This window comes from Mytilus edulis, chromosome 11 (assembly GCF_963676685.1).
Source record: "Mytilus edulis chromosome 11, xbMytEdul2.2, whole genome shotgun sequence".
Classification (NCBI taxonomy): Eukaryota; Metazoa; Mollusca; class Bivalvia; order Mytilida; family Mytilidae; genus Mytilus; species Mytilus edulis.
This window is the reverse complement of record NC_092354.1, coordinates 10,092,829-10,117,908: the sequence shown is the minus strand read 5'-3', so window position 1 is coordinate 10,117,908 and position 25,080 is coordinate 10,092,829. Positions and strand designations below refer to the sequence as shown.

General features: G+C 34.8%; 1 protein-coding gene across 1 annotated transcript; it reads right to left on the bottom strand.

The window, feature by feature from the left end:
• Positions 1–1,521: 1,521 nt before the first annotated feature.
• Positions 1,522–15,136, bottom strand: LOC139495108 (uncharacterized). The gene is made up of 4 exons (XM_071283264.1): positions 14,879–15,136; positions 7,102–7,370; positions 5,905–6,005; positions 1,522–2,741 (listed from the first exon to the last, which is right to left on the bottom strand). The coding sequence occupies exons 1-4, from the start codon at positions 15,029–15,031 to the stop codon at positions 2,290–2,292; spliced, it is 975 nt and encodes a 324-aa protein (XP_071139365.1). The 5' UTR covers positions 15,032–15,136; the 3' UTR covers positions 1,522–2,289.
• Positions 15,137–25,080: the final 9,944 nt, after the last annotated feature.

Genomic DNA, 25,080 nt, shown 5'->3' with positions numbered 1-25,080 from the left:
AAAACATGAAATTGATTAGAGGAACCTTTTCATACCATTCCAACTGTTATTTAAAAATACCTTTCCTCTTGCGCAATGACTTATGTTAGAAACCTTCAGTAAATCCGTCAAAAAACAAATAGTTTTCTTAAATCTATCCATTTTTTTCAAAGATCATTAAATGAATGGAAACGGGGAATGTGTCTAAGAGGCAACACACAATACAACCTTAAGAGCAGTAAACAGTCGAAGGTCACCAATGGGTCTTCAATACCGTAAGAAAATCCCGCACCCGGAGATGCTTCTCAGCTGGCCCCTAAACAAAAATATGTACTGGTACAGAGACAATGAACGTCATACTAAACTCCGAAATATATAAAGAAACTAAAATTAAAAAAATCATACAAGACTAACAAAGGCAAGAAGCTCCTAACATAATTAAGACAGACACATAAATGCGGCGGGGTTAAACATTTTTAAGATTTGAGATCTCAACCCTCCCCCTTTACCTCTAGCCAATGTAGAAAAAACAACACACATCAATACGCACAGTAAAACTCAGTTTAAAAGAAGTCCGAGTCCGATGTCTATATTATGACGATTTATATATTTATGTGCGGTTCGCGTATGATTTTTGAAGTATGTAATTTTTCTATTGTGTTTTCACAATAGTTGTAAACCGGTTTTGGCGGTCAGTATATAATGAAAGTTTGCACGAGATTTAACTATCGAGGTTTGGGCAGTGACCATTATCGTACGTTTCCTTTGTATTGAAGTTTAATTTTCATTAAGAATTCTGTTTTTTTGTTTTTTTTTAAGGTATTGAAGTTGTATGTAAAGAATTAATGTGTTTTGTATATATTTTGTAGATGTTTGATTGCTGTCTTTTACCGGTATTGTTGATTGTGTGATGTTTATAAACCGGGATTTGCTTTCGTAGATGCATGGTAGCCGTATTCAAAACATGAACTGTTAATGTTGTTTGATATTAGAATATTGTGATCTCTGGATCTATAGTTATTAAAATTGAGATGGTCATTGCGCCTAACAGTACATCGAGATGGTCATTGCGCCTAACAGTACCTAAATATGTATTTAGTTTTCTATTATGCCTTTATCGTATAAAGGTACATATCTGAATGTGCTCAGATATGTATGCTTTACAAAAATCTAGAGAGATTTAGCACATAAATACTTTATGTTCGTTTGAACACAGTGAATTTAGAACATAAGTTAATTGATTATTTTATTAACTGAGTCATGGTGTTTAACACCACTGTCAACACTAAAATTGATTTTATCGTGGCGGCCAGTTTTGTTGGTGGAGGAAGCCGTAATGTCCGGAGAAAACCGCCGACATTCAGCCGCAAAACTGATAAATCCCGGTCAACTCAGATTGAAGTCGAACGCATTTACCACGTGCGGAGTTCGAAACTCACAAACTCAAGGTTAATAGGCTAGTATTGTTACAGTAGAGTAACTACTTGCAATTATGGTCCTTTTTTATATTGACACAGAACAAAACATTATAATGATAAACAATTGTAAAATTTATTGGTGATTTTAATGATTGATTTTCAATTGATAAAGCAGTAATTACAATCACGAATCTTTTCTAAAGCTAATGATATAATCACAGTAAATCATTCTTCATAAAAGAAAATGATTAAGTGTAAGATGTTGTTTGATGAATCGAAATAGGGAAACAATGATACCATGTCTAAAAACACCATTGAAAATTTAGAATGTAAATAGGTCAAACTGTTTACTTTCTCCCTTCTTCACGGAATTCTGGAACTTCATAAAGATCTCTACAGACAAGTCCGTGTATTTCTAATCTTAATAATACAGTCGTTATATTCTACTTCGCTACGGTGGCTACATTAACGCCTGATGGCCAGGTGAATACAAATATTTACTCGGAATAAGAGCTCGATAACATCAAGCACTCTCTCCCCCAAAGAGCACTGAATTATGAACGTGTTTTCATAGAAAAGAGTGTTCTTGTAAGTAGGAGAGCCGATAATTCGGAAGATACTGAAATATTCCGGTTAGTTTACAGTTCTTCTTTTAACATAACGTAAAGTGAACATGTGTAACGAAAGAGATAATCCTATTAACATATTAAATAACTTAAAGTCGCCAAACGAGTAGTTAACATTATGTGAGAACCAGTGGGGAAGCCCTTCAGCTCTTGAACATATAATTCATTTTCAATGGTATATTTAGACACGGTGTGTAAAATCTATAACTATGCACAAAAAGCATATTTGTTAATTACATAATATAGTCATTGAAACAACAACTCAATTAACGGCCTAGACCTTGACAAGAACATGCCGTTGGTGGACAATTTCCTTTTTGGCACTCTACAGTACACCATTGGTCAAGTGCGACAACTCCTGCCCAATAATTTATAGCCTTGCAAGTTATGGTACCGGGCCTTGCAGTTATAACCGGCCTAACAGTTTGTATTGGTCTTGCAGTTTGTACTGGTCTTGCGGTTTGAACTGGTCTTGCAGTTTGAACTGGTCTTGCGGTTGTAACCGGTCTTGCGGTTTGAACCGGTCTCGCAGTTTGTACGGGTGCATTTGTTACAAATGGTTTAAATGTTTGTATCGGACGGAATGTGATGCTTGGTTGTTGAGTGACGTGAGTCTGTCCGTTACCGGTGATAGCAATGTCAGCACATCCGTAAAACTCTTCTTGAGAACCACATCCTATACACCCTCGGCCGTCGGGATCTACACCATAGTTGTTCCCTTAAAAACACAATAAAAATACAACAATAAGCCATTTCCGAATCTAATTTGCATTTCGGGTAATATTCTCAAAAATGTACACCAAAGCTTCTTGATTGGTTTAAAATTTCATAAACAAGGGAAATTCAACCAATGAAGTGAGTTATTTTATTTTGGAGTACGAACAATTATACAAATAGTCCTTTAGATTCTGAAGCGGCCAACATTCTCTCAAGTTGATTTTCGTAAACGAATTTCCAAAAAGAGTGTATATTTGCAGTTGCGGCTCAAGGGAGTGGTCCGGGGGTAGGAACCCCTTTTTTTTACGATAAATTCATTTGAATGGAGACATATAGTTGGACCCCCCCCCCCCCCCCCCCTAACTTCTTTTGAAAATGGCTGGACCCGTACCTGTTTTGGATAGGTATCGCCTTGTCATCTAAGGACTGCTAGAAAATAGGTGTGTTTCTATTTGTAAACATCTGCTGATTTAAACTCTTTTCAACTGGTGTTTATAGCCTGTTCTTATGATGTAATGTTACACCACTGTCCAATGTTGAAAAGGGGTTGGTCACCTTCAAAAATGTTCAACATCGCCATATGCTGTGTAATGTGCCTGTTCCGAGTCCGTATAATGTAATTCAGTGGTTTTCATTTGTTTCTGTGCTACAAGTTTTGTTCATCAATAGACAAACCAAGCTGTTAGTTTCTTGTTTGAATTGTTTTACATTTTTCATATCGAGGCCTTTTCATAGTTTTATAAAAATTTACTTATTGTTGAAGGCTGTACAGTGACATAAAATTGTTAATGTCTGTATCATTTGGTCTATTGAGGAAAATGGTCTGATTGGCAATCATACCACATCTTACATTTTATCTTAACTTCCTATTGGAACAGTGCCTCAGGTATAATGTCCCAGACTTTGTTTATATCTGCTTAACTTGTAAAAGTACAGATTAAAGGTCATTATCTGATAGTAGACTGACACAATAAATAGTCATCTTTGCCACATGTTACATTCTTAAGGAAGTTCGCTTGTCATGTTTGTCAGATTTTTGGAATCCTCTGGATTTATTAATATGCATAATGCCTTAAAAAATTACCCATTGGCGCCCATTTTCCTTTTATAAATCTTTTTATGTACAATTCTAAGCCATCTGTAAAAATCTAATAAAATCTTTGTTATTTTCTTATAGTCTTTGAGAACTAAAACTTATGAATGATAAAGCTATGAATAGTCAAGAGAGAACATTTTCCCGCCAAAATTTCAATTGCTAATATCTCGAAAACAAGCACACCGACATATGTTTCATTTTTGTTCTTTTGGTTCCTTTATTAATCCACTATCAAAATAAACTAGTGCTATGTAAAGCTTATTATTTTGAATCTGAGAAGCGAACTTCCTTAATGTTGTTTTCCGGTACTTGATCCTAAGGCTCCTCTTCAACTTGTCATGAAGATAAGAGAGGACATCTTTTTATAGATAATTGTTTGTTTAATATTCATTTGTTTAATATTCTATTCAGCTACTTGACATTGGGCTCACTAGAATACCTATCGATCTATCCGTTCAAATACGTTTTTAAGAATGACCGCTGAAAAGTACAAAATTGCGGTCTGATCTGTAATCAAATAAATAAATCAGGTTACTTTTGAATAGTATTTTAAACGTCGTGTAATATTATATGCAATTAGGAGATAATTGTTCTTAATTTAAGCTCCGACGGCACCAATTGGGGATTTGATGTTCGCAAATACCCGTTTACTGTCTCCGCTAACGCGTCGCCAGTCAACTTAATATGCGACCATCAAATCCCAATTGATGCCGTTGAAGCTTAAAAGAGGGACGAAAGATACCAAAGGGACAGTCAAACTCATAAATCTAAAACAAACTGACAACGCCATGTCTAAAAATGAAAAAGACAAATAGAAAAACAATAGTACACATGACACAACATAGAAAACTAAAGAATAAACAACACGAACCCCACCAAAAACTAGGGGTGATCTCAGGTGCTCCGGAAGGGTAAGCAGATCCTGATCCACATGCGGCACCCGTCGTGTTGCTTATGTGATAACAAATCCGGTAAATAGTCTAATTCGGTAATTCACATTCAGGAAAGGGAAGGGGATTGTAGTTACGACGTAAGGAACATATCCGATATCATTTGTGATACGGTTATTCCATAACGGTCAACCAACTTGTGATGGCGTCCGTAAAATTTACGAAGGGATGATTTCAACTTCACCATTTGGAACTCTTGGTTTAATAGCTTCCTTGTGAGCAGCAACCCTCTATAAAGAAAAGCATGATAGGAAATGCAAGCACGGGAATATCGTATCAATTGGGAGATATATACCCCGTATGCAGGTGCTGCTGGAATGTTGCTACTTAGAAATGGAAAGTTCACAATTGGAAAGCTGAAATCATCTCTTTTGTAGTAAAGTTTTGTTTTCAACCGACCCTCATTGTCAATTTCTAGATGTAAGTCAAGATATGAGGCCGACTTAACTGTATCTGTAGTATCCTTTATCTCTAGCTCGATTGGATAGATGCGTTCCACATAGTCACCAAATTTTGAATTATTTAGTGAAAGAACATCATCTATATAGCGAAACGTAGAGTTAAAGGATAGTGCTAACTTCTTATATTTATTCCTAAGAAGTTCCTGCATGAAGTCAGCCTCATAATAATAAAGAAACAAGTCGACAAGTAGAGGGGCACAGTTTGTTCCCATTGGAATGCCGACAGTCTGTTGAAAAACACGTCCTCCGAACGTAACAAATATGTTGTCAATCAAGAAATCAAGCATCTTGATAATATCAGTTTCAGAGAATTTTTTGTTCGAATCAGAGTGATCCTTTACAAAGTAGGATTTATCCCTCCCTAAGACAAGATACTTGTATCTACGTTGGCCATTCTTTTTTACGAAGCAAAGCAATACCAACTTTTTCAATTTGTCTTTAAGTTTGGAATGTGGAATACTAGTGTACAGAGTAGAAAAGTACAATATAATTATCTCCATTCTAATGAAACTGACAGAAAACAACATGTATTTAAAATCTGTCATACGCCGTCTGCCTCTCATATTATCAATTGTCAATTGATGCCATGTAAATAAGTGACGTTTTCCAATCAAAATGAACGTTACAAACGTTGTTGCATTAGAATATATGGTATACCTGCGTGCCATCTCCATTGTAAGACACATTGTGAACATTGAAGTCCGTCAGGAAGTTCAACCTGGAAACGTTTTGTTCCAACTCCAGGAGTGTTAATATACCTGTAAAAAAACGAAACATTATTGTTTAATTTCAGTTTGGAATAAGTTCATTGTATTTCTCCACACTCGAGTCGTCATAAGTTGAAATAGGTGATATATTAAAATACATGCGGTAAACGTTTTATTCCAACACCAGGAGTGTTATTAAATCTGTAAAAAAAAACGAAAAAAAATATTGTTTTTATTGTGGATTAATTATTATTCGTTGGATACCAATTTTCGTGGATTTCGTGGATAAAGGTGAACCACGAAATTAAATGTTCAAAACATGACAAATTTTCTATAGGCTTGTATGCAAACATCGTCAAAACCACGAAATTAAATATCCACGAACATGTAAGTTTTCCTTAATCCGTGAAAATTGGTACCCACGAAAATAAATGAATTCAGTATTCAAGTTTTGGAATTAAGTAATGCGAATTCATTGTATGTTTCCACACTCGAGTTGTCCTAGGTTAAAATAGGTGTGCAAATATTAAAATACATGCAGCAAAAATAAAAAGAGACAACTAGATAATATCACTGAAACTTTGAGATGTTCCCTTACCGTGTAGTCACAATCTTAATCTGAATGAAACTTTGAGATATTACCTTACTGTGCTCCAGATTAATTAACAATTTTAATCAAACTTTGAGACGCTATCTTACTGCGTCTCATATTTAGTCACATTCTTAATCTAAATGAACCCTTACCGTGTTTCATATGAAATCACAATCATCTGAATGAAATTTTGAGATGTTCCCTTACCGTGTTAAGTATGAAGTCACAATCTTAATCTGAATGAAACTTTGAGATGTTCCCTTACTGTTTTCCAAATCTTAAAACAATCTTAATCGAAATGAATCTTTCAGATGTTCCCTTGTCGTGTTCAACATGTATTCACAATCCTAATCTGAATGAAACTTTGAGATGTTACTTTATTGTGTTACAGATCTTGCAACGATCTCAATCTCAAAGAAACTTTGAGATATTCCCTTACCGTGTTCCACATGTGTTCACAATCTTAATCTGAATGAAATTTTTAGATGACATGTTACGGTGTTTCAGATCTTGTAACAATCTTAATCGGAATGAAACTTTGAGATGTTCCCTTACCGTGTTCCAGACCCAACAACGTTCAGTAGGTGACTGTCTAGGCATGCATGAGTGATAGCTTTGGCAGGATTGTTGTTTGGACAGAGTTTCATTTCAAACCATCCTCTATGATCAGCGGTTATCTGTATTGACACGTCAATGACCTGCCCCGTTTTATAAGTTTTGCCAATGGTACCAGTGGCGAACCGCCCGCCAGCTTCGTTGTCCTTCGGCCCTTGGTTTGGATCGCCACATACGCCACATTTACCATTTTGAAATAAATATTGATTCTAGAAAAAAGGAAATTATAATTATGTTCTAAATTCAATGTGTTTAAACGAATATGAAGTATTAATATTGATTCTAGAACAAGGGAAATTATAATTATGTTCTAAATTCAATGTGTTTAAACGAATATGAAGTATTTATGTACTAAATCTCTCTAGATTTTTGTATAGCATACATATCTGAGCACATTCTAAACTAAATATAAGGACATCATTCGTAAATATAGCTCAACATGCAGACTTCTTATACGTTCAGGTATTTCACATCCAACTTTTTATGGAAATATTCTTTATAAAGCACAAAGGTGTCAGTATTCACCTCAAAAACTAACAAAACCTTTAAATAGACTTATTAAGAAGGGATATAATTACGATACTGTTGTCAGGTCATTAAAGATTGCATATTTTGGCGTTAATATTGATTCACTTATAGGGTCTCTGTTCTTCTCATATATGTTATGATGGTATGATACTAAACCCCTAACGGGAAGGATTGTGCCTGATGTTCATATGATGAAATCATAATCTTTCAGTCAGTTTAATTGAAGTCTGGAGCTGGCATGTCAGTTAACTGCTAGTAGTCTGTTGTTATTTATGTATTATTGTCATTTTGTTTATTTTCTTTGGTTACATCTTCTGACATCAGACTCGGACTTCTCTTGAACTGAATTTTAATGTGCGTATTGTTATGCGTTTACTTTTCTACATTGACTAGAGGTATAGGGGGAGGGTTGGGATCTCACAAACATGTTTAACCCCGCCGCATTTTTGCGCCTGTCCCAAGTCAGGAGCCTCTGGCCTTTGTTGGTCTTGTATTATTTTAATTTTAGTTTCTTGTGTACAATTTGGAAATTAGTATGGCGTTCATTATCACGGAACTAGTATATATTTGTTTAGGGGCCAGCTCCGGGTGCGGGAATTTCTCGCTACATTGAAGACCTGTTGGTGACCTTTTGCTGTTGTTTTTTTCTATGGTCGGGTTGTTGTCTCTTTGGCACATTCCCCATTTCCATTCTCAACTTTATTTAGGTACTGTTTGGTGCAATGACCATCTCTATTGCTTCATACCTGATGACTTTGATATTCGTTTAAAAATATTCATGGCATTCCGAAAATAAATCAAAACAATATTTCAAACTAAAATTATAACATGTATATGGAGATTCTTAAGAACTTTAAGAAGTTGGCGCCTGTTAAAACGTTTAGACCCACTGCATTTGTATTCGCCTGTCCTAAGTCAGGAACCTGTTGTTCAGTGGTTGTCGTTTGTTTGGTGGTTCTTATTAATTGATTCTCGTTTCTCATTTTTATATAGACCATTGATTTTCCTCTTTGAATTGTTTTACATGAGTCATGTTGGACCCTTTATAGCTTGATGTTTTGTGTGATAAATGCTGTACTTTGACCTATAATTGTTGATTTTTTTATACACTGTGACTTGGATGGAGGGTTGTCTCATTGGCACTCATACCACACACCTCTTTTTTATATTCAATCCTTAATAGTTTTGTTATGTTTTAAAATTGAAATGTAAATACAATGGAGTATATACAACTCAGATGACGACACGTATTCAACACAGACAATAAAATAGAAAATGGAAATTTGGGAATGTGTCGAAGAGACAACAACCTGACCAAAGAGCAGACAGCAGCGGAAGGCCACCAATGGGTCTTCAATGCAACCTAAGGCGTGCTTCAGCTACCCCTTTACCAAAATGTATACTAGTTCAGTGATAATGGACGTCATACTAAACTCCGTAATATACAAAAGAAACTAAAATTAAAAATCATACAAGACTAGCATAGACCAGAGGCTTATTACTTGGGACAGGCGCAAAAATGCCCTAGATATCACAGAAGAATGACTTTTATATGATACCGGACCCGAACTGCTTTTAAGGTGGTAGACCTTGGTTCAGGGAGATAACTCTTTAAATCAGTTATGTGCTTGTTTAAGTCAAGTTTCATCAATGTTTTTCAAGCATTTACCTGAAACAGATTGAAAATAATCTATGTAACCTAGAAGCTTAGACTATATTTTTGAAAATGGTTTACACAAACGTACTGATGATTTTAAGAGTTATTTCCCTTAACCTAGGTCTACCTCCCTAAACTGAGTTTTACTGATGATGAGTTATTTCGACTACCTCGAATATCTATACCGCCCTTGCAAGGTCGATTTTACTGTGCATATATTCATGTGTTTGTTTTTGCCATTGGTAAGAGCATGGAAGTATTATATTGACATAATACTTCCATGGTAAGAGGTACATAAAAGGAAGGTATAAGGGTTAAGATCTCATAAAACATGTTTAATCCCGCCGCATTTTTGCGCTTGTCCCATGTCAGTAACCTCTGACCTTTCTTAGTATTTTTTGGGGGTAGTTTAGAGTGAGTCAATTTTCACTGAACTAGTTAAAATGTTTGTTGAGAAGCAAGATGAACTCTACCTCCTGGTGCGGAGTTTTCTCGTTGTGTTGAAGACACATTGGTTGCCATTCTTAATTTTATTAACTGAGGACAAATGTAACTCTGCAAACCACGTGATCAGGTTACTACAAGTATACAGTATATTTAGTATTTTGATCTTTGTTTGAAAAATTCCCAACGCCATACTCATATAAAAAAGAAGACGTGGTATAATTGCCAATGAGACAACCCTCCACAAGAGACCAAAATGAGATAGAAATTAACAACCTTCGATCAACGGTAGGTTTTCAACAATAAGCAACAATAAGCAACAATAAGCAACGCCCGTACTGCATAGTCAGCTATAAATAACTCCGATATGTCAAAATGTAAATCAATTCAAAAGAGAAACTAACGTTCTAATTTATGTACCAAAAAATTAACAAAAAAACAATTATGTAACACATCAACAAACGACAACCACTCAATTACAGGCTCCTGACTTGGGACAGGCACATAACGAATGTGGCGGGTTAAGCATTTTAGCGGAATCTCAATCCTCACCTAACCTGGTACAGTGGTGTAACATAACAACATAAGAACGAACTATAAAAAAAAACAGTGAAAAGGGGCTTAACTCGTCAGATGGATACAAACAGAAATACTACACAGAATGGACGTGGCCGGATCATACTGTTTGTATCCCATTGATACCTGCTATAAAGCAAATATACATATCTACTTTAATTATATTAGTTTAAATTTTCAGTTTTCCATCTATTTCCAAATCACAGCGTATTGCTTTTTAGTAAACTCTTGGCAATGACGGGTAAAAAGTTTTTCCCCTTCATTGCCAAGATTTTATAAATGTAAGAGTCCCCGAAAAGTAAAAACGATATTCATAATAAACAAACATATCGAAAACAGCATCAAGGTAAGCTAAAAATTTCAAAAAGCTAGAAAAGCAAGGAAAGCAAAACAATTTGCAGCAAACAGCAAAAATAACGAGAGAAATTTACATATTGAGCAACACAATCATACCAAAAGATTGGGATATTAAACTTAATTACCAAGGATGAATAAGGGGCCCTATAAAAATTGTGTTTTGTTCCTTGACATTGGTGTACTATTTTACATGTTTGGGTCTGAACATTTGAAAACATGTTTAGGTTGCCAATGTGTTTAGGGTCGTGTTTAGATTAGAAATTAATGTTTTAATTCAAAACACGTTCAAAAGTGTTTAAATTCGAGACATGTGTACATTTAAAGTCCTTACACCCTTGGCTCCGTGTTGAATACCGTACCTTGACCTATAATGGTTTACTTTTATAACTTGTGACTTGTATGGAGAGTTGTCTCATTGGCACTCATACGACACCTTCCTGTATCTATTTACAGAAAATGTGTTTAGATAGTCTTCTGACTGGCTGACGGTGCTTTGTCTATCAGCTCACAGACATTTTTTTCAAGTGACCGTGACGTCGTCAACGTTTTTTCATGATTTACTCCGGTTTATTTTAAAATGGAATTTGGAATTAAATTATAAGGAAAAAACATGTGGTGTACACTTTAAATTAACCAGCTACGCGGGTTATTCAGTGTGCACCACATTTTTATGTTATTTCTTCATACACAGGAAAATATTGCAGTCATTCCTGAAATAAACGAAGAGAAGAGCACAGTATTGTGGCTACGACAAATATGGCCACGTAACATATTCTCAGATCTGTATCCATATTATTGTTGTCAGTGATGTTTATGCTTTGTATTAATCTGATAGGTTAAGAATTTTTCAGTTGATTTTTGACAGTTTGTTCTTGTGTTGTTAAACATCTGTCCTAGGATAGGGGTTGATTGGCGTCCGAAACTGGTTTAACCCCGCCACATTTTGTTTGTATCTGTTCCTAGAAATTGATTGGTTGTCGTTTGTTGCTGTATGTACATGTAGCCTACTGTAAACCAACTTTTTTTCGCGACATTCGCGAGTAGAACATAACGTAAATATAAATCGTCGAGAATATGTAAAACTTGGATATATCCTTATGTAATTAAATATCGCCGCGAAGTGGGCTTAGAGGGTTAAACGTGAAATAAAGTATCCGCGAAAATAAGTTGGTCCACAGTTTTTGATTTTACAGTTTGTTCTGCCTTTGACCTGTTGCACCAATGTCCCATGTTAGGGTAGAGTCGTCCGCTATCATGTTTTACCACGCCATATCCAGTATGGTAATATCTTTGGTCATGAGCTTGCATTTCAGTGGTTGTCTTTTGTTGTTGTATACCATATTTGTTTTATTGTTTTGTACATTAATCGGGGCCGCTTTTGAGTTGTTTTACATTTGTCATTTCGATACTTTTTTATAGCTTACTATGTGGTATTGGTTTTGCTCATTGTTGAAGGCCGTACGGTGACCTTAAGTTGCTTACTTCTACGTCATTTGGTATCTGCTGGAGAAATGTCGCATTGGCTTCCATACCACAAATTCTTGTTAATATATACATATATGCCGTAACGATTAACCAAATCGCGGGGCGATCAACAACGAGAGGACTCCAACTTTACCATTGATGACCCTTAGTTCAATGACTTTTTTCATGAAAATCGTGATGAAGTCATATCATTCGTCACAACTCGGCCGTTTCCGTACCTCCAGGAAAGTAGCGGATTCAACCGAAGATTGGCGATTGGAAGTCAGATCTGGAATATTGTACCGAGAGGGTGAAATTAAGTTCATATGCAGTTGCTAGCATTCAATTTAATGAAATTTCATTTAATTGTCATACAAGTGTGAGGTTTAGCTAGCTATATATAACACCAGGTTTAGCCCACCATATGCAGTTGCTTGCATTCAATTTAAAGTTATTTTATGTGATCGTCATACAAGTGTGAAGTTAAGCTAGCTATTACACCAGGGCGTTTAATCCACTATATGCAGTTGCTGGCATTCAATTTATTGAAATTTTATGTGATCGTCATACAAGTGTAAGGTTTAGCTAGCTATAACACAAGTTTTAATCCACCAATTTCTACATAAGAAGTCAGGAATATGACAGAACTTTGTTATCTATTCGTTTGATGTGTTTGAGCTTTTCATTTTGCCATTTGATAAGGGACGTTCCGTTTTCAATTTTAGCTTGTTGTTCGGTATTTTTGTTACTACTTTTGATGAAAAAAATAAAAATGATGGTTTTTAGCCTAAATATTTCATTAAGAACATTTTTAAGAGTTGCAGTGATATAAAAAAAAATAACCATACATTGTCTCGAAATATAAAAATTATTTGTACTCGGCTCGAAACAGGTAGAAATGCTCGGCACAGCCTTGTACAAATAACATTAGTATGGTTATTCTATATTTATTTTAGAATAAGATAATTGACGTCATTGCTTAGTCTATGTTTGAAGCTGTATTTTAAATTAGTTCAGTTTTTTGTCAACAAAGGATGTAAAAGAATTGTGTCATGTAGAAAATATTTTAAATACGTCATAAATATTGAGGACAACCTTTTCAATTATTTATACTTTGTAGTGCCCAGAATGCAGTGGCATATTTAGGGGGCCGGGATCGGAAACACCCCCCCCCCCTTTTTCCCCATTTTTTCTGCGAAAACAAATGGTTGATTATATAGGGAATCACCCACGCATGACTGGAGCGGGCCCTTTCTTAGGCAGTCAGTGGGTGCCACAAATTTCTGGGTCCGCTATTATAATGTTTTGATGCGTGTGTATAACAAAATGTAGGATTTTTCAGTATACAGATATGGATAGTAAAATGCACATTGATAGAAAAGAAAGAAGTATAAAGTAATACATATAGAAAGGAAATATTAAAGAAAATTTAGAAAAAAAATGATTAACAAAATTTTTATCTCCTAACCATATCCCTGTGGTTCTGAATAAAGTCGTTCATTTCTGATTTCTTAAAATTATCAAAATGTTATCATCATTCTCTATTCTAACACTCTATTTCTGCGAAACCGAGCCCCGTGGTTCTTAGTCTTTTATTTCTGATTTAAGGAGGTAGACCTAGGTTAAGGGAAATAACTGTTAAAATCATCAGTACGTTTGTGTCAACCATTTTCAAAAATATATTCTAAGCTTCTAGGTTACATAGATTATTTTCAATCTGTTATAGGTAAATGCTTAAAATACATTGATGAACTTGACTTTTACAAACGCTTAACTGATTTAAAGAGTTATCTCCCTGAACCAAGGTCTACCCCCTTAATAAAATTTGTTTTACTATCCTGCATTCTCTCTATATATATATTCTTTATATCCTAACACTCTAACACTCTCCTGACTTTGGACAGGCACATACATACAAAATATGACGGGGTTAAACATGTTAGCGAGATTCCAACCCTCCCCTAACCTGGGACAGTGGTGTCACAGTACAACCCATCAGACAATTCCCTATCCACTTAAGAGAAATAATCATATCTTCTTTTGGGATGAAAATTTAATTTACAGAGCAACTTACAACTATACAATGTAAAAGTAAGAAGATGTGGTATGATTTCCAAAAAGACAAATATCCACCAATGTTCAAATGAATAGGAGGTAAGCAATTATAGGTAACCGTTCGGCCTTCAACAATGAGATAAAAACCATACTGTATAGTCAGCTATACAAAAACAGACATAAAATATATGAAACAATTTAATTGTTTTAACTAACAGCCTAATTTATAACAAAACACTTTACCAAATAGTTATCAAAGGTACCAGAGTTATAATTGTATATGCCAGACGCGCGAAACGTCTACATAAGACTCATCAGTGACGTTCAGATCAAAATAGTTATAAAGCCAAACAAGTACAAAGTTGAAGGGCATTGAGGACCTAAAATTTCGAAAAGTTGAGCCAAATTCGGCTAAGGTAATCTATGCCTGGGATAAGAAATTCCTTAATTTTTCGAAAAAAATCAAAGTTTTGCAACATGAAATTTATAAAAATGACCATTTAATATACAGTTGACAAATGGAGTTGATGAAAGCGATTTTAGGTAATCGTGCGGCCTTCAACAATGAGAAAAACCCGTACCGTATATTCGTCTATTACAATTTCTTTGGAAATATGTATATACAAACACACTTACCATAAATCCACCGCAATTTAATTGATTATCATTATAATTTTTGGGTGTACTAAAACCAACTCTCCACATACTAGCGCGAGCAGGTGGATCCAGAAGTCTTCCATGTCCGACTACACTACTAATAAAACAACACAACAAAATTCCAGATAACATTTTGAAAGAACTGCGTTATTTTCCTTTGCCTTTTAACGTTTTCGTGCATATAAGTTATAGTCTCGTTTGATCACGTATAGTCTCGTTTGGCACACTAGAACTAAGATGATATAGATAAGAAAGTCTTACATTTTATATTGATAATAATTTGTATTAAGGAGATAAACGGTTCTTCACTCTACACCCAGTTCAATTATAGTGTGAAAATGCTTTTCATTTTTTTATCAGTTTAATTATACAGCTTTGGATAATGAGTATTAAGGTAACGACCATTTAACTTCAAGGGGGGTTAACAGGCGCGTAGCTCCCTATACGCTAACACGCAGTTGCGTGTAAACCGATTCGGCATGCAAAAATAAAAATTTATAGATTGAATGTTAAAGGAAACACCTATGTTGTAACTTTTTTAATTGATGAAATATCATTAAATAACGGCATTTGGTTTCAAAATAAAAGTTTTATTGGAGATTATGACAAAATCGGACAGTAACTTGTATCTTTTACAAGATTTGAATTTGTAATACTCAGTCCAAGACGTGTAGTTTTTGGAGCACATTTTACAGTGTACGGTTCATCAGTTTGGAATGAGATGTACCAATCGGCATTAGAATTATTTGAACCCTATGATATCGTTGAATATATGCCGAGGCGATGTGGTCGACAGACTACCAGAGCCAATCACCCTGCAAACACGCCAAACTTGAACAGTCTCATTATTTTTTCCGTTCATAGACCATATGATAAGGGAACTGGAGAGTGGAGTCGCGTCTAGTATTATCAGAAAATCGCTTCTTTGCGCTGTATCTGATTCATCGTGTTGTAAGAATTATAACAAACGAACAAAATCTCAACATTGTCTGAGACAGTACGAAACTGGCCTGGCATGTAATTTTGACGAATTCAATTGGGAGGTCGCTCGATGCCGAACACGTACGCTGCATGGTTTATAACATCTCGCGAGTGCTGCCATTGAGATCTATCAGTGTACTACGTATGTTGAAAACAAATGTATGATCAACAATGAACAACGACAGTTACTAGCATTACTGCATATTCATCGGGATTTCAGCGTGAATATTGACAATTAAATTATAGAGAAGTTTGTTTCTGCCTAGACCCGAAGAGCAGATTTTGGACAGTTTTGAGTAAATTCTGTATCACAAATATGTATTGTTTATGTATAACTCTATTCAGAAGATTTATTAATAGTTTTACATTCATAAATTTTTTATAAGTCCTATCTTCATATAGCTCCTCTTTTAACCGTCCTATGACTGAAAACCGAAAAAAAAAATATCTGCATAAAAGGGTTCCAAATTTTTTTCGCCTCGCTCCCCTCGGCGGTAGTTGCTTGCACATCGTTTCTTTCTAGCTATTCCCCTGATCATTCCCTGCATCAGCATTCCAGTTGAGGATTGAGATCACAAACATATTTATAATCCGCCACATTAGACAGCAACCATTTGATTTTCGTGGGGAGGGGGTCTATGGATTTTTTTGGAAAAAAAGTTTGTTTCCAGCTTTTGGAGAAAAAAAATGTGTTTCACCCTGAGCAAAAAAATTGTTTAACCCTCAGCTTAGTGCCACTATATGTAATGCTAAAATTGATAAGAAAAATTTGTTTTCGACTTGTCGCCAAAAAAATAGGTAGTTTGTCCCGGGGGATCCATTGCCCCCCCCCCCCCCCCCCTAAGATAATCAAATGATTACTGCCTTATGTGTGTACATGCCCAATAAAGTCAGGAGTTGTCTGTATTTCAGTTGATGCCGTTATTGTCTTTAGTTGCAGTCTTTGTTCATTGTTGAAGGTCATACATTGACCTATAGTTGTTAATTTCTGTGTCATTTTGGTCTTTTGTGGAGAGTTGTCTCATTGTCCATCATACCACATTTTCACCTTTTTATCATATTATTTCGACAAGCTTGAGTTGTTTCACATGTTGTCTTATTGTTAACTAAAACAAAAGAGAGAGATATGGGGAAGGGGGAAGAGACAGGGGGTCTAGTAAACTAGTTTACTGCACGGTCAAACTGAACGGCCTGTAAACAAATTGTGGAGTTCAAAGAGATGAATGCACTGTTTTGATATACACCTTCATAAAACCACACCCCAATATCGATCTTCGTTAATCTAGAATTATTTTATTTGTGTCTGTATTAAAATTAAATTCCAATTTAATTTATCATAAACATCTTGACATGACTGCGTCATTTTTAATACCAATGTTTCTATGTTTCGGGGCAGATTGTCGTATGGACAAGAATGTTCCGTAATTTTTAATAACTGTTATCAGCTAATATCATATTTATCTATAAACAAGTGTCGTCTCTTAAATTTTATATACATAACCACATTAAGAGTGTTTAGTTTTAATACTGTCCATACCTAAATTGACATGTTTCTTTTAATAAATAAGTACTTATAACTTATATCAAAGTCGAACTTTTGGTCTGGACTATATGGGGGTGTAAACAATGTGTCAGACTAGAAACACGTGTTGTTTCTTTTTGTCACTAGCAACATGCATATGGTCAAATAGCATATCTTTGTCGCGTTTTTATTGGACGTCTTAAAATAAAGCAATAAAGCACCTGTTTGAACATGTTGAGCACGCCGTGGATGTATAGATTCGTCAAGTTTTAACAAAACCATTTTGATGATTGTTCAACTTCCCCCGTCGAATTTCCAGACTATCTAGACTCGGGTGATCTAAAGCTTAGCAAATGGTTAAAGTTTTGATTCCAGATGCTCGTTCAGTTTTCCCCATCATTTTATTCTCGTATTATCTACGTACGATAATGTATAGCGAGAAAGAAACAGACGAGGTACAAATAAATAGTATGTTATACTATTAAACGAGAAGACCTCATTTTGTGTGTCGCTTCTCTTCCTTCCACGATAAATTAATCATCATGCCTCTGTGTTCTATAGGCAACATGCATCGTCGCATTTCTATACTATTAAACGAGAAGACCTCATTTTGTGTGTCGCTTCTCTTCCTTCCACGATAAATTAATCATCATGCCTCTGTGTTCTATAGGCAACATGCATAGTCGCATTTGTCATCCATTCTTATGATTATTCAGATTGCGTTATTTTTGGAGAAAAACGTCAAAAAAGGAGTCCGAATAGGGATTCCGTCATCAGAGTGACTTTTAGTCATAGATAAGACTTCCTGTTTGAAACATGCACAAGTACAACCAATCGTATGAAAGATAATAAAAATGAAAAATAAATAAGCCAATCAGAGCGTTCTCCATAACATGGTGTTTAGATCGCAAGAACCACAACTACTATACCTCCTTAGAGAGGACAATTACTTTTCGCGTTCATCAACATGTAAACTACGACTAGACTACTTTAATATATAGAGACTCTCTGTATTCTGTCTACTCTTTATAATATTTACTATCTAAGGGTTCATACCAGTTGCATTTATATTAAAATAAGTAAAAAAATGAGGAAACAGAATGTGTCCATAGTACACGGATGCCACATCGGCACTATATTTACTAAGTTTCGAGTTGATTGGACTTCAACTTCATCAAAATAATACTCGACCAAAAACTTTAACCTGAAACGGGACAGACGGACGGACGAACTAAATGGATAGGGCTTTTGATACCTTTTATGAAATTCTCCATACATATGTTTTTTCAAAAAATCATCCTTCAACAGTTCACGATTTCGGGGATGTGGACACAGATCAGTGTGGATAGTATGTTCGGATGTTCGACAGTGCTTTCTTACAAAAAAAATCTTTGTTTTTTCCATATTAAACGGTGTTGCACAATGACAGCCAACCTGAACTAAACACTAAACATTAGCATTGTAGTTTATCTAATCAAGAAGAAACATTGATTGCCAAAAGTTTATAAATGATTATGATAAAATATATTTGGATAGCTAGAATAGGTACACATTAGGAGTATGTCTGCATGATGCGATATATTATTAAAAAAAGATGTGACATAACTACAAATGAGACAACTCTCCACCAGAGTTTGGAATTAATCTTTTTTGGACGATCAATGCATTTGAATGGAGACATGTGGTTGAAACCCCCCTTTTGTCCTGGGTTGGGGCCCTCTCTTTTTAAAATGTCTGGACCCGCCCCTGCTCATTCGCAATTCTCTAGAATGTTCGGTCATCAAATACACCATGCGAGGTAATCATTAAAATAATATTAATTTCCACGCACCTTATTTAAGAATACGTATAAAGGTATAAAATCTAACACATGCTCACTATTGATAAAAATCTGCACCAGGTCGAACCCGGATTAATTAACCCGAATCAATTACCCCAGTTCACACTTGATAAAAATTAACCCCCTTCCGGAGTGTCCCTCTCAATAAAAATAGAAATGTTAGCGCCAAAATTGTAACCTGTATCCATCCACTATACATATTTACATATTTTTCTTCACTCACAGATGCATTATTTTAAAGTCTGATTTTTTTTTAGCTGCACTCCTTGTCGCTTTTGGGAGTTCGATCACCATCAAAATCCATCAACTACTTTCCGTGTTTTCGAATAACGTCACATTATCCAAATTGAACCCATTTTCGCCCAAAAAAGCGATTGAGATGATATAGGTTTCATCGGTTGTCAACATGCAGATTATTTTAAAACAGTTTTATACACTTATATATCGCTCTTGCTGTCGCTTATTTAAAAGGCTGGAAAATGACTTTAAAATATTGAACACATGTTATATTTGGGTTTTTTATTCGTAATAAAAGAAAATTTTGAGCCGAGTTAAATTAAGTTGAATATTCGACATCCGTGCATCCAACTTCCAAGCAAGGACCGAAGCTCATAAACTCGGTAGGACTTCGGAAATGTCCGGAGAGCCGACAACCTTGCTTCGGAAGTTGCCGCACATCTGTCCTACGTCAAGAATCATATGCTCAGTAGTTGCTGTGTGTTGATGTGTTTCATAAGTATTTCTCGTTTCTCGTTTTTTATATACTAGTAATAGATTAAACCGTTGGTTTTCCCGTTTTTAATGGTTTAAAACCAGTCATTTTTTCAGGCCCTTTATAACTTGCTATTCGGTGTAGTGTGAAACCTCAACCTTTTTTGAAAAAGGAAGGAAGTTTCACATTTACTGAAATGTCATAAATCATTTAATGTTTCTTTTCAAAACGCACTGCAAAGAAGGTGTTCGAATCAAAAAATCATCACATAGCTCCAAATGTGTACAAATCAAACCTGCATCACTTGCTCTTTATGAAGAATGCATTCATATCGAACATGAATTTTTAAACTGGCATGTTCAAATTTCATAAAAAGTTCAAACAGATTGCTTGTGCCTTAGTTTAAACATATTTATTTATTGTGGATTGGGAAACAAGTGTTGCAACTTATATCAATCCCTTTCCACTTTGCGGGTGCGAGTGCTGACTTGTAGCGACATTAGCCTACTCTTTTTCGAAATCTACAAGGGTGTCTTTAACGTGCAAGAGATATGGCTCTCTCTTAACACGGGTCAGCCATTTATCTCCCCCTTCCTACGGACTATCATCGTTTCCTCGAGACCATACTCGCAAATGGTGTCAAGGGAGAGCCGAAAATTCAGTTGCTTGTGCCTTGATAGAGCGTTATTGTTGCTGGCATGAAAAATTATCATAATCGTCATCAACATCATCAACAACACATACGTCATCATCACAGAAATATATGACTTTTCAAACTTTGTCTTTCTTTTTTTCTCTCTCCCTCTTCTTTTCACCAATGATAGCTAATTATATTCTATAAACTGTTTGTAAAATATGCATGCCAATTATATTATACTATTATTGTAATTTTATTTTGTATTATGGAGAAGACTTCATAAGTATGATTAACTTGTGTCTAATCCATTTTGCTTTAACTCAGCAAATAAAATATGTTTAAATTTGCTCAGGGACACTAACATCAAACGCTCTAAATTCCATTTTTATTTAGCGTTATTTGATAAAATTATTCATTAAAATTTGTTAGGATTCTTTCATCTGAAGATTTGTTTTTTACTTCAATCTCATCTAGATTATAGCACTCCCTTTTTTTGGAGAACGAAAGAAGTACTTGGATTGGAAAGTATCAATGTACATTTTTGTAGTTTGAAAAGAAAATATAATAAAATCGACCAGGAGTTGTCTCCCATAGACCTAGGACTATAGAATTATGTTATTCCTCCAGGTCACTTTTGATGTGGTTTATAATCATGTTACTTTGTTTAAAAGGGTATTCATGTTTTTTTTAATGAACTTTAATCTTTATAATTATTTACTGTGTTTTATTGTGTAGTTCTTTGCATGATCTTTCATTGTACTATACAAGAGAGCCCCCCCCCCCCCATACAAAGCTAACAATTTTGGGCACCATGATTGTTTCATTATCTTGTAGCTTGCAAATTGTATTACCATAAATTTATAATAGAACTAAATAAAGTAAAGTAAAGTTTAAGCTACAAACAGTTCAGACAGGTCTCTGACACGAACAAGTAAATAAACTCATCATAGATATCAGGACTAAATTTAATATATACGCCAGACGCGCGTTTCGTCTACAAAAGACTCATCAGTGACGCTCGAATCCAAAAAAGTTAAAAAGGCCAATTGTGTATTTCTTCCATAGATCAGAAATAAACAAAAATGAATAGTTTTTCAAATAAGCGTTAATATATATATATATAAACAACAATTCATCAATCGATGCAATTTCCCATCTTTGGCAAAAAGACCCACTTGACTGAAGTGGATTAAAAAATATATTCACTTTAGGAAGCAATCAATTAACTTCTAGGGGGTATGGTTCTTGTCTGAGTCCGGAAAGTTTTTCGACGCCATCAATCAAATCGTATATTTTTTTCTCACAAAAATAAACGCTATGAGAGATGGGGAAATCTGGATTCAGAATATTTTTTCTGTCATCTGCAAGACCAAAATATTTTTCCGTCAAATTGAGAATCAGAATATCTTTTAGGAAAAAAAATCCCCCTTTTTTAAAAAGTAAAATCACAAAAATACTGAACTCCAAGGAAAATTCAAAAAAAGGAAAGTCTCGAATCAAATGGCAAAATAAAAAGTTCAAACACTTAAAACGAATGGATAACAACTGTCATATTCCTGACTTGGTACAGGCATTTTCTTATGTAGAAAATGGTGGATTGAACCTGGTTTTATAGCTAGCTAAACCTCTCACTTGTATTACAGTCGCATCAAATTCCATTAAAATGTCACCGATGCGTGAACAAAACAAACAGACATAATAGGTAAAAATGTCAAAAGTAGGCTTTGCATCCATCCATCTGATGAGTTAAGCCGGCCTTCTCAATTTTTTTCAAGTTTTTTTTGTGTAAAGGGACAATAGGTCGCACTTGTAACTAATACCATGCAACAATTTCAGACTCTTTTTGAAAAATATTGGTAGCCCTTAAAATGTATGTTTAAGCCACCGTATAGCCTTCAACAATGATCAAAGCCCATATCGCATAGTCAGCTATAATGCAAATGTAGTTCCTGTCCCTAGTCAGAAGTCTGTAATTCAGTGGTTGTCGTTTTTTCTCTCTTGTACAGAGTTGTTACATCGTGAATCATATATACCAGTGATACCACATCTTCGTATTTCTATAAGTATTATTTTTGATGCATCAATATATGCTTAGTTCGGTATGCCCAAAGCCAAAACAAACAGAAGCATTGTTCTCTGTTGGGTAATACCAAGGGAGTCTTAGGGATATAATTATGGTCACTGCTGATCTCCTTTCAATCAAAAGTAAAACCGGCGTGCTAAAATTGGCTGTCTGATAGTTTGTGTGGGTCTGTTAGCTTTTATTAGCTAATTTTCGTGTGTTTCTCTGTCCTATATGTTCTATCATTTATTTGTATTATAGTCCTGTCATTTTAATGTTATATTTAACATTGCCATAAAAGCGGGAGGTTTGTCATGCCACGAAACTAGGTTCAATCCACCATTTTTTTCTTAAAATGTCCAATACCAAGTCAGAAAATGGCCAGTGTTATATTATAGTTCTTTTCTGTGTGTGTTACATTTTAATGTTATGTTCTGTCGTGTCGTAGTTCTCTTATATTTGATTTGTTTCCCTCAGTTTTAGTTTGTAACCCGGATTTTTTTTTTCTCAATCGATTAATGAATTTCGAACAGCGGTATAACACTGTTGCCTTTATCTATTAATTAACATTCACGTCCATTCAGATTGGGGCGGTAAATCTGATGCATGGTTTAAAGAGAGTGGCGGTGGCAGCTGCAAGACTTTCTGTACGTTAAGGACCTCTCCAACAAGTCTCGCAGTGTCCATGAGGGTGTAGATGGGGGTATTTAGAATAGAGAATAATGAATGCAAATATAAAGAATAGAGAAAATGGAAGAACAATACAGAATAAAGAGAATAATGAGGTGCAGGGGAGGATCCAGCCATTTTAAAAAGGGGACAAAAGGGAGGTTCCAAATACATGTCCCCATTCAAATGCATTGATCGTCCAAAAAAAGGGGGGTTCCAACTACATGTCCCCATTCTAATGCATTGATGGTTCAAACCACCGGACCCCCCCCCCCCTCCTGGATCCGCCACTGCTAAAATATGAAAAATAAGGAATACTGGACAGAATATAGAAAAATGGCATAAACATAAATATACAGAAATACAAGGTTTAAGTCCATATCCAATTTACCATCATTTTCGAGTGGCACTCGAAATTTAGCCATTTCAATTTTGTCCTGATAAACACATAATTCTAGACTTATTTATATTGCAAGTATTGTTAACTTGTTTAGGAAACAACACTAAATGCTTTAAAAAAAAAACATTCTATAAACGCATACGTATATATGAGGGCCCTCATGGGGTTTTTGATTATGTGATTACTTGGCCGTTTTTTTAATGATTATTTGATTATTAAGCCAAATATTTCATGATTATTTGATTACCTAGGACTGTATTTTTAGTTTATGATTATTTGATTACTAAAGATAAGCAAATATTTAATGATTATGTGATTATATTGGCAAAAAAATGGTGATTATGTGATTACTAGGACCCCCCCATGAGGGGCCTCATATATATACCAGCCTTTACCGGGTAGTTTATATTTTCTAAATTAATGTTGGGATCCAGGGAAAAAATAATATGTCAATTAATTAATTTGTTTATCCTACATTGCACTTTTCATGTCCTCTTATTGAATTACGAAGAACATCGGTAAAATTGCGAACCTCATAGAAGATACCTTTTGTCATGCGGACGTCATAGAAGACACCTTGTCACGCGGACGTCAAAGAAAACACTAAAATCAGAAGGTGCGCATTGAATTAAAGAGCACGAATACAATTCGAGCGGCTTTTGTTTTCACTGAGACATATTATCATATATAAGATTAATATAGTCCAAGTTTAATTGTAGATAATGATACAACAATGATTGTACCACTTTAAACTTTTGATAACTTAAATTTCAATTATTTTTTATTTTTATTAATTGAATTTAATAATGTCAATTTTGATTAAATGAATTTAATAAGAATAGCAATTGTATCCTTTAATCTGCAACTTTTTTCAAAACATTTCCCGGCTGCATTGAAAAAAAAAAGAATAATTATATTTTTACCGATCTGAATTAATGCATTCGTCGGCTTTTCATTTATTCGTTATGTTTTAATTAACAATCTTTATAAACAAATATATACTTTTTTTTTATTTCAATTAAAAATTAGCACAATCATAATATTCAACATTCATTTAACACAAAATATATGTGTCAATATATTCGATCGCGTAATTCATAAATTACGATAAAATTTCTGTGAATGAAACCGGCTCATTTTTTATGCAACTGGAAGCCTCGCATCCCATAATAACATACAAGGCTGTTGGCTGTTACATCAATTTTACTTACACACAACCTGTAATAATCTGGGCGTAGTTTTAACCAAAAAGAATCCCAAATCTTATTGATTGAAACAGATAAATAAATAAATATTTCTAACTGTTCTAAATAATTTCCTATTTGGCATTTTGCCTGGTTGATATCGCCCGATGCGTT